The 11,648-nt window shown below is 44.4% G+C and overlaps 1 protein-coding gene across 1 annotated transcript; it reads left to right on the top strand.

Moving 5' to 3' along the window:
• The first annotated feature begins 2,957 nt into the window (after nt 1–2,957).
• On the top strand, nt 2,958–3,706 carry LOC103643683 (peamaclein). Its single transcript, XM_008666865.3, has 2 exons — nt 2,958–3,051; nt 3,178–3,706. The coding sequence occupies exons 1-2, from the start codon at nt 2,958–2,960 to the stop codon at nt 3,375–3,377; spliced, it is 294 nt and encodes a 97-aa protein (XP_008665087.1). The 3' UTR covers nt 3,378–3,706.
• The last annotated feature ends 7,942 nt before the right edge of the window (nt 3,707–11,648 follow it).

Raw genomic sequence — 11,648 nt, 5'->3', positions numbered from 1 at the left:
CTTGGGGTCAGTTAGGGCACCACACCGGACAGTCCGGTGTGCCCAACCGACCGTTGCTGCGGGCCAGGCGTCGCCCGCGAATTGTGCAGCCGACCGTTGCGCTGGCGACCGTTGGCTCACCGGACAGTCCGGTGCACCACCGGACAGTCCGATGAATTATAGGCGTGCGCCTCTGTGTTTTCTCGAAAGCGGCCAGTTCATCGCCGGCCAGCCTGGCGCACCGGACACTGTTCGGTGCACCACCGGACAGTCCGGTGTGCAAGACCGAGCTGGTGTTGGCTGCACACAGCCAACTCTTTCCCTTTTCTTCTCTTCTTCTTTAGTCACTGTTTCTAGCACTTGGATAACTATGTTAGTACATAATACAATTCACCAAGTCTAGAAACATACCTTTGTCTCTGATTTGCACTTCTCGCACATAAGTACTCAATTACTGTGTTGGACATCTAATCACCAAAATACTTATTGAAATTGCCCAAGGGCACATTTCCCTTTCAGTGGTGGGGTGGTGCAGATGGAATTAGCCATTTCAAAGATAATCCAATGAAGAGCATTCTAAGGGTAAGGGATGCATGGGATATTTGTAACGCACCTTGTACGTTTATGTTTCTCTATATTTCTGTATGATTTTGGAGAAGCTATTTGGTAGCTAACTCGATCTATTTATTTATGCTGAAAGTTCTACTAGCATCCAATCCGTGGCTCTGCGTAGATTATACTGTTTATGAACTTTTAGGTTAGTTTGCTAGAAAAAGGAGGCATATAGGACAACTGCTACCAAACACCATCTTGATATATGAAATCATCTGTCTGTTCATAGTGTCGAATATGCAGCTCTTGCATTATATCGTTTGATTCACTAGGAAATTGTTTCTCCATTTTGTTATATTGTCTAATTTCAATGAGAAGGTTGGACCACTATTGCATAAATGATTTCTTTTTCTGATTTACCCAAACTTTTGTTGCATAAGGACACTATTTTTGTAAACTATGTTTAACTACTTTCATGCATATATTGAAGCTGAAAACTTGAGGTTGGAGAATGACCCATGCCAATTTTCAGAGTAGGAAATCGTAATTAAGGTAGAATACAAGCATCCCCCAATATCACCATTATTGACACTCTAAGCCTCATCCTTCTAGCTCTAGGCAGTAAAAACAGAGTTTTACATGACCTTTGTTTGCTTCTTCTATCAGTTCAAAACAACCATTCTGTTACCTTTTTAGGTGCATTTGATTCCGCACTGAAACTGCTCCAACCTCGGCAATCTTGTGACATCCAGAGCCAGGCTTCTACTGTTGAGAGCCTTGTTCGTGCTAAATTCTAGGATGAAGAGACCATTATACTCTGCGTTGAAGATTGTAGTGATTGGAGTAATACACCTATATGGAGAACAGTGATGCAGGTTAGGTTTTTAAGAAATCTTTTTTATATATGCCTAATTCCTCTAATACATTGCATGATTTTCCACCGGCTATAATCACAATCTATTGGGTTTCCATACAAAATTGAATGAAAATCACTTTCTGGACATCTAGGCCTTCAATCAGAGCTTGTTCTAGCACAACCCTTCGGTTACTGATAAAACGTTTCCACTAAACAACACTTTTCTTTTTTCCTTTTGGTACTGCATGTCGATCTTGATCTTATGTGTTGTTCGTTTTCATGTAATTGTTGTGCTCTAACATTTTATCGAATAATTTATGTGTATAAGTACTGTAATAGTACAAATACATACACGGATGGGGTGAACCAGGGATGGGGACCAGGGTCCGCTGGATGGAGTAAGACTGCCCACAATGGTTCCCTCTAAATTTCTCCCTCTATATCCTACTTTTGGTCATGTCGTCAAGATTCTACCCTTATTTTTCATCTCATGCAACGGTTCCCTCTAAATTCTCTCCTTATACCTCACTACAACGGGTGAGACAGTGCTGCCATCGAGTAGGGGGTTGTGAAGGGATGGCCACTGCGCCCTTAGACTAACTACAACGGGCGACACTTGTGTCCCTCTCCCCTACCACTGTGCTTCATTTGGCAGTTACAGTGGCCCCGTTCGACGCGCAACCGTGCCCCTCCGACGCTCGCTACGTAGAGGAGCTCATCTCTCACCCTGGATCCAGGGGTGCACTGTGGTGCCCCCTAGACTCGATTTTCGTGCTCGGCAAAATTTGGTAGTGGAAAAATAGTAATGAATGATGAATAGAGTTGAAAAATGATATTTTATTGTTGTAGTGGGGTATAGAGTGAGAATTTAGGGAGAACCGCTGCAGGAGATAAAAAGTAGTGGTGAAATATAGGTGTGGTGGTACAAAACTTGGATATAGAGAGTGAAATTTAAGAAGAACTGTTGCAGATAGTCTTAGCGGGTCACTACGGGCAGCATGGAGGTTAGGGAGATGGGGAGAGGGAAGCGGTGCAGAGAGTCTAACATGCAGTGTATCACGCACCCACAAGAATAGGTACGGCTGGCTGCTGCCTCCTCGGCCCACAATGGCCATGTCCCTTCTCGACAGACATTAAGGCTATCTTTAGCAGATCTCCTATCACATTTCCTATTTTATCTTTACACTATAAACAATGTGAAACAATGGTCAAACAGTGTTATCTATAGTTTTATGTTCTCTGTTTTACACTACCCGCCTGGAGGCAGTCTAATAGCGCTATCATCCTCCACAGGAATCGGACAATCATGGTGGCTAACCACGCCACACGTGGATCGCTCTCTAGAGGATCGCTGACCTCAGTCGGGTGGAGGTCCGGTGTGTGTGGCGATGAGATCCTCACTTCCAGGGTGGATGAGTTGGGGTCGTCTATGGGGTGGGACGGTGTGGTGCAGCGCCATGAATATAAAGGAGACCGGACACGAGCAAGTGGCACCTCACTCCCTCTCCCTCTCTCCTCAGCCAAAGTTGACAGCAGCCTACAAGCGCCAGCAGAGCTCTTCCCGGTGGCCATGGCCAAGCCCCCGCTTCAGACAGCAACGATCATCCTGCTCGTGCTCCTCGTGGCCGCGTCGTGCCTCCACACCGTCGACGCCGCCGCTTTAGGTAAGTGCGTACATACTACTACTACGTGCGAGCGACGCCCTTAGCGTGGTTGTCATCCGTCTCGATCTCGTGCGTGACTGCTGGTGACCGCTGACGCCGGTGCTCGCGCGCATATGCATGCTGCAGGGTTCTCCTGGGGCAAGTGTTGCGTTCGGTGCGCGAGGACGACCACGCGGCGGGCACGGGAGGCGTGCATGAGCTCCTGCGGCCTAAAATGCGAGTTTTGCAAATGCGGGCCTGCGATGCCGCCGCGCGACATCCATGACTGCCCCTGCTACCGCAACATGCTCACCGCCAGCCCCAAGAAGAGGCCCAAGTACCCTTGAGACTGAGACTGCGAGGCCGGCTCACACGACGGCATCCATGGGACTGCGACTGCTGCTTGCAACTGCGATTCGATCCATGCTGGGCCGTACAACCTGTTATGCATGTTATGGATCCAGATACTTATTTGGTCGTTAGATTTTTTGTTGTTATTTCGTTGTTAGATTTTTGGTTTTCTTTGTTTGGTTGTGAATATGTAGAATGCAGGATCTACTATGCATATTTGTATTTTGTTTTTAGCATTGAGCTACTTAAGATTTTAAAAAATAAATATCGAATTTGTCCTATATTTTTTTAAATGATAGAAATAAAATCCGAACATTGATTCATATTTGAATGTTTTTTCACCATTTTTGTTGTACAAAGCAAATAATACATAAAAATTTTAAACAACTATTCTTATTTTAATATGTCGTTAGCAATATAATTGAAGGTTAATCCTAAATTATATGTATATCTATTTTAAAATATTTAAATTGTATTTGGAAACATATCAAAAAAGAGTGCTGAATCATAGGTTAGGAAGACTGAAGGTGGTTGCAATGCGAACTAACAGAGCAACTATGAAGAGGATGCATGAATTGCAAACTTGGGTGGGTTGTTGCATGTGGTTCACATGGTGATGGCTTGATGGGCCTCTATCTTGCTGTATGTATTTGTCGACCTTTTCGTATGACTATACTAAAATTACTACAGGCCCTAAGAGTATCTCTAACAATACCTTAAATCAGTGTTGTATCTTTAAAATAGGGCTCAACTCATAATAATAGGTGTATCTTTAAAAATAGGGCTCAACTCATAAAAAATAGCTCCAAACAATGTTCTATTTTATATTTTTCTTATAAAGAATATTGGATAGATCATGAAGCGATCCAAATATACACACCGAATTAGTATCATATCCTTGTTTTATACATCATTTTTAATATTTTTTTCTAACAATGTAATTTATTTTCTAAAATACATGATTAGCATTAAGCAATTGGAGCTCAAATTATTTTTATTGTACTAAACACTTTAAATACAACTTTAAATGCTCAAATTAATAGTGATACTCTAAATACAACTTGAAGTGTTGGACCAGGGCTGCAGGCCCTCCAGCCACGGGTAGGATCTACCCTACTACATATTTGTGTACGTATTTTTGTATGCATCACGTGTGTGTGATCTATATATAATCTGCTACCAGCTTCCGTCAGATATACTGCCAGCATGGTTAAATTTTTGGACGAAATTTGGTAATTTTTTTCGTTCTCGGCACTGGCCAGAAACATTTTCCGCTCTAGTTTTGACGAATTTCATTTCAAATTTTAAAATTCTAAAAAAATTAAAAAACATAAATATAATAAAAATTCAAATATTTTCTTAGGAAAATATAATAAAAATATGATCAGATTTTTTTATTTGTTTACAAAAGCATCACTTTCGGTAAACAACATCGAATTTCGCCAAAGAGATATGATTTTTCGGTCGAATATCTGATCTTGTTTTGCAAATTCGAAAATTCACCCGGTTGAGAAATTCAAAATTGGCAGATTTTAGTCGCAATTTTGTTTTCGCTGACCACCGAGAAATAAAAAACAAAACAAAATGTTAACCATGAATGTTGAGTGACTTAAGGTACTACTAGTTAGGTGAACTATACTAAAAACTATTTTTTGCATGATTCAAATGAAAAATCTTTGATTCCTCTTCTACAAACACGAGTTATACTAATAAGAGTAGACATGCTATATTTATGTTTGTTCCTGAAGAGAAAACCGTTCAAGCTGTTCCTGAAAAGCTTCCTTCAAAAGGGTTTCTGCTTGCTCGGTAAATGTCTTATTAGAAGATATAATTTCTTGGAATTGAGGTTTAGTATCTTTTAGGTGTTTATCTAACTCATCCAGAAATTTATTTACCTGTTCAATTTCTAACGAATCAAGATATCCTCTCGTTCCGATATAAATAGTAGCTACCTGCTCTTCCACAGGGAGAGGGTTTGATTGGGATTGTTTAAGCAATTCCCGTAATCGTCGACCCCTTGCCAATTGATTCTGACTTGTTTTATCCAGAGCGGAGGTGAATTGTGCAAAGGCTTGTAATTCTGCGAATTGAGCTAGTTCTAATTTTGATTTGCCAGCTACTTGTTTCATGGCTTTAATTTGAGCTGCGGATCCTACTCTGTAAACTAAAATAACTAACACTTCCACATAATAATTCCACTAAAGGGGACTGTTGGAACCTGCCTCTCAGGACAGGTAGATCCAACGGGAAATGGGAGATGGATTTGTAATGCTTACACGGGGTGTCAAAGCCACAAAATTGCTCCCTACGCTTTGGCACAGTACGGGGATATTTATAGGTAGTCCCCCCGACCCTGTCAAGGACATTTAGACCCTCGATTACCTAGTTTATCCCCATAATATTCCCACGAGGGGAGGTTACAGCGAGTCATTAAGACATACTTTATTACAGAAACGACCCAACCCATACTGCCCACGCGGCGTCCGGACGCGGGGCCCTGCTACATGGGCCGAATTGTACACGGGCCTCCCCCTGCTCTGAGGCGGAGGAGGCCCTATGGTCTTCGCGGGGCCTTCGTCTTGTCTTGCCGGAGCGAAGGGGGTCGGACAGGCCTCCGTATGGACGGTGTCCTTGGTCTGTCCGGCGGGGCCTGCGGATGCGGTCTTCATCCGTGCAGCGCAAGGAAGAAGTCGTCGAACGAAGGGTGGCGTGTTCGCTTTCGCCCCAACATTTGCCCTCCGAGGGGCCAGTTCGACCAAGTCAGCTGGTGCCGAAGATCACCGTGAGATGGTGAAGACGCTGCCCTCTCTCGAAGTGGTCTCGCGGTTTTTTTTGAAATGTGACTGTTGATGGACGCGTTACTGTTGGACTACTGGTTTCCCGAGGCGTCGCGTCGTGCCTATAAAAAGCTGACCTCGCCGAGACCACCGCTTGCTTGCATTTCCGCTGCGGAAACCCTAGCTTTTACAGTTGTTCGCCTGCCATCCTTGCTCGTTCTGCGCCGAAAATTTGGCTCGTATCAAGCAGACCGCGCGCCGCCGCCGCCGACGGTACGTTGCAATGTATTCTTCCTCGTCTGCTGAGCGCATCGCCGGCCGCGCCATCGTCAAGGAGACCTTGAGTGACTTGGCGATGGTTGAGTTGCAGCCCGGCCACACCGTGGAGTTTAGGACCTCAAGGATTTTCTCGGGCCACATGCTGGAGATGCAGCGGCTTGGTTACTTTAGTAACGGTGTCGGGCAGGCCCTGGGTGCAGAAGAGGTCCCCGAGCCTGAGGGTGAGTTGATAGTTTTTGAGGCCTTTTTCGCTGCTGGTCTTCGCCTCCCGACACATGAACTATTGTGCTATATATATTGTCATAAACGCATTACGCATGTATGTAAAATACCAATTTTTTTACCGATTGACGGTTCCACACCGTCGCCTTGCGTAAGCAACAAGGGATAATGATGCTGCTGGATAAAACTTATCTGCCAGAGGCAAATAACACGCTATAAACCTCCGACGCCGAGCCAGCCAGTAGCCAGTCACCTCCTTCACCGGGCTCGCCCTTCTTTATAACACACAAGGTGTGTATACGTGGCCGTGGGGTGGTGTAGATGGGATTAGCCATTTCGAAGATAATCTAATGAAGAGCATTCTATCGAATATGCAGCTCTTGCATTATATCCTTTGATTAACTAGGAAATTGTTTCTCCATTTTGTTATATTGTCTAATTTCAATGAGAAGGTTGGACCACTGTTGCATAAATGATTTCTTATTTTGACTTACCCAAACTTTTGCTGCGTAAGGACATTATTTTTGTAAACTCTGTTTAACTACTTTGATGCATATATTGAAGCTGAAAACTTGAGGTTGGAGAATGACCCATGCCAATTTTCAGAGTAGGAAATCGTAATTAAGGTAGAATACAAGCATCCCCCAATATCACCATTATTGACACTCTAAGCCTCATCCTTCTAGCTCTAGGCAGTAAAAACAGAGTTTTACAGGAACTTTGTTTGCTTCTTCTATCAGTTTAAAACAGCCATTTTGTTACCTTTTTAGGTGCATTTGATTCCGCACTGAAACAGCTCCAACCTCGGCAATCTTGTGACATCCAGAGCCAGGCTTCTACTATTGTGAGCCTTGTTCGTGCTAAATTCTAGCATAAAGAGACCATTATACCCTGCGTTGAAGATTGTAGTGATTGGAGTAATGCAACTATATGGAGAGCAGTGATGCAGGTTAGACTTTTGCGTCATGTCGTCAAGATTCTACTCTTATTTTTTCATCTCCCGCAACGATTTTCTCTAAATTCTCTGTCTATACCTCACTACAGCTGGTGAGAGATTGCTGCCACCGTGTCTCTCTCTGCCCTTTAGACTAACTACAGCGGGCTGGCGACACTTGTGTCTCTCTCCCCTATCGTTGTGCTTCATTTGGCGGCTACAGTGACCCCCTTCGACGCGCAGCCGTGCCCCCTTCGACACCCGTTGCGGAGAGGAGCTCCTCTCTCTCAACTCGGATCCAGGGGTGCACTGTGGTGTCACACCCGGTTTTGGAAGGTAAACCGAATGCGAACCATGTACGTGCCAGGATCAGAACTCACGTACACAAGGCTTACATAATTAGACATCATCACACAATGCTCGAAATAAATAGCGGAAAATACTTTAATTACATCAAGATGTCTGCCACAGAGTCTAATACATATCCATAGAGTTCAACATTAATATTAAAATGTGGAGAAACGAAACATAGAAGATAAGCCTACACATGCAGCTGACTGGGGGTTGCCACTAAAATAAACTAGAACTCATCATAGTCCTGGAACTCCTCAAAGTCCTCCAAGTTGGCAACCTCTCCTCCTGATCACTGAGTACAGTGGGAACAACCTGGGGTGGGGTGGTTTGTAAAGCAAGGGTGAGTACACATCAACGTACTCAGCAAATGTCCCATTTGGCTAAAGTGGGCAGCTGTATGTGGAGTTAAGGTTAAGCAGTTGCTTTTAGTTAGTCAAGTTTTATTATTACAAGTAGAGCCAAATTTTAGTAATACAACAAGTTATTACCCAGATGCACTCCCTCCAAGAGGAAATACCAGAGATTAAAATTATAACCATCATTGCTAACCATCATCATAAAAGTAACCAAAGTTCTTCTAATTGAAGAGGATCCCAAGGCATCTCATAACCGTGAGCACGAGTGATATACTAGTTTCTAACACTCTGCAGAGGTCGCACACTTTACCCACAAGTCGTGATTCCCTTTCTGCCCGGGGTTCTAGCCTCCCCATTGATCACTACCAAGGTGACCTAGCAGGGTCTCACTACGTAGCCTTTACAAAGATTTCCCAGAGGCCATAGCCGTCCGTTAGGTTTCTCCAGTTTGATAAACACAATACATCTCCCCAAAAGAAGGGTGACTAGCAAAACCAAATCAAGAACCTCTGCAACCAGCCTCGACAGAGCAAGTACTATGCCTGGACCCCATTGACGGCCCTACGACGAAGCCAACTACTCCTCTAGTTCCTCTAATTAATCAGCTAAGGGCGTCCCATTCCACACTCATGGTTGCACTGTTATCCCGGGTTGTCACTCCCCAATCAGGTCCTTACAGAGAGGCACTCAGGAAACAGCCTGAGTCCCCTAAAGTAATCATAAGAACCTCAACGGGATAACATCATCGTATCATAAATAATCACATCATGTTCATTGATTAAGTTAAAGCAATAGCATAAAATAACCATGATTAACCCAAAAAGGTAAACAAGGGTAAGGTAAATACAGACCAGTCAATCTTTAAGTTTCGATAATGTAATGCGAGACAATGAATTATAAAGTAAAGTAGGACATGATAGGTCTGAGCACACTTGCCTTCACCAGGTTGTTGCTCAGAGGGATCTTTGGCAACACACTCAGGAACCACGGGCTGCTCGTTGTCGAAATAAAGCGACCATACATTCAATACATTTGGAAGGTACAAATGAACAACACATCAAGCATGTACAAACATTGGAACACATCTCAAAAGGTATAATATTAAATAAAGGAGAATGAGATCAAATTATAAAATGAACTAATCTTAATTAAGAATTGATTACTCTATAAGTGTTTGGAACACATCTCAAAAAGGTATAGTAGTAATCAAACAAAGAAAAAGATCAAATTATAAGATGAACTAATCTCATTTAGGAATTGATTATTCTTTAAGTGTTTCCCATAATTACATAACCTAATTCTATTCATTTTATTAAGACCAAAAAGTTAAACCAGAGATGAATTCATGTAATACATATTATTAATCTCACAAGATTAAATATACTTCAACTTCTAGGGCTTTCCTTTTATCTATTTCATTAAATGAGTAAATCAACATATGCATTAATCTTATATTCTAGGTGTAAAATTAAAGTGTACAGACTATAGATGAACATAATCTATTTAGGCAGAGAATAATTTCATGAACATTTTGCAATTTGAACCACTAAATTTGGAGTTCATATGAAAAAGATATGAAATAAACAAGTTTTGAAGTTTAAAATTTGACATTAGGGCTAGTTCTGGATTAAATAAAAGCACAGGGAGCTATTTAAAAGAAACCAGGGGTCTGCGCTAAATCTCAGGACGGCGGGTTGATTTCCTAAAACCCGAGGGTCTCTTTAGTAAAACATACACACGAAGGGGTACGGGGGAGAGAGAAGAGCGGTCGGATCTGGATTGAAGGGCTGAGATTAGATCCGCATTGATTAAACCTAAACCGTTAGATCTCAGACGGACGCCCGGGATCCAACGGCCAAGGGCCAGACATGAGCGCGGTGGCGCCGATCGGTCCCTCGGCGAGGGCTCACCGTAGATGAGGGGGGCAGCCACGGCGAGGCTCTAGGGGCTTAGGGAAAGGGTCATGCGCGTTCAGGGCGACATGACAAACACGTTCGTGTCGTAGAACCGGCACGGGGGCGCCAGAGAACGCAGACCGCTGTGGAAAAAGTCTCGCGACGGCGCAACTAACTCTGGTGAGCAATTGCGCAGGCTCTGGGGCGATGCTTGGCGAAATAAAGGCATGGGAAAAGTGCTCACCTTGAGTGCGAACTCCGAGACACTTGGAGAACGGCGGGGGTGCAATGGAGCCTCGGGTCGACGGCGGCGGGGCTCCGGCTGCGCAAGAAACGCTCCGGTGAGCGTGGACCGGGCAAACTAGAGAGGGGAAGGGCAAACCAAAGGGTGTCCCGAGTAGCTGACGGCAAGGCAGAACTCACCGAGGCAACAGACGGGGCGCGGGCTCGACGACGGTCGCAGAACGGACGACAGTCGACGGTGGGCGGTGGCAGAGTTCTCTGGTCGCGTGCGCAGAGCGAGGGAGAGGGCGAGAGGGTTTGGCTGAGAGTGCAAGTGAGCAGGGGAAGGTGGGCGAGTGGGGCGTGGGGCTCAAAAGGGGCGAGGACATGCAGAGGTGGCCGGAGATCATGCGGTCATGGGCGCGTCCACGACGGGGGATTGTGGGCGGGAGGTTGGGGACGAGCTGACAGGTGGGGTCGACGGGACAGAGAGAGAGAGAGCGGCGCGCGTGCGAGAGGAACAACGGCGACAAACCTGGCCCACGGGGCAGCGAGAGAGAGAGGGAGAGAGGGCACGCGGATTGGCGCCGACAAGCGGGACCCGCCTGTCAGGCACCAAGGGCAAGCGGGCGCGGGCGCGCAGGGGGGGGGGCTAGGCTTAATGGGCCGACTTGGGCTGAATTAGCTTTTCTATTTTACACGGAATTTCTAATTTCTTTTCTATTTATTTTCTCTAGGGTTTTCAATTCAAATTCAAATCAAGTTTCAAATTCAAACCAAATCAAACATGTGCAATAATTCAAAGAATATTGGAACTCAACATGATGCAACATTTCATGACTCATCTGTTTTGTCAAATATATAATAAATAATCCCTCACTAACTAAGCTAACCCTAACCAAAAGAGGAAGAGAGAGAGAGAAACTAGAGAGATAGAAACTAGAGTGAGAGAGAGAAGAGTAACACCTGAATTTGGATGATAATAAGAAAGAAATTTTATACCCCCAAATTCAGGGTGTTACAGACCTATCCCCCTTAAAAGAATCTCGCCCTCGAGATTCAGGGCTGGCTAGAAAAGAGTTCAGGGTACTTGGCTCTCAGACAATCTTCTCTTTCCCAGGTTGCTTCTTCTTTTGAGTGATGACCCCATTTGACTTTGCACATCTGGATAGTGCTCCTTCGAGTGACCCGATCTACTGTCTCCAGAATTTGAGTTGGCTTCTCAATG

This window comes from Zea mays, chromosome 1, assembly GCF_902167145.1.
Source record: "Zea mays cultivar B73 chromosome 1, Zm-B73-REFERENCE-NAM-5.0, whole genome shotgun sequence".
NCBI classification, from domain to species: Eukaryota; Viridiplantae; Streptophyta; class Magnoliopsida; order Poales; family Poaceae; genus Zea; species Zea mays.
The sequence above is the reverse complement of the archived record's forward strand: the minus strand, read 5'-3'. Positions and strand labels throughout refer to the sequence as shown.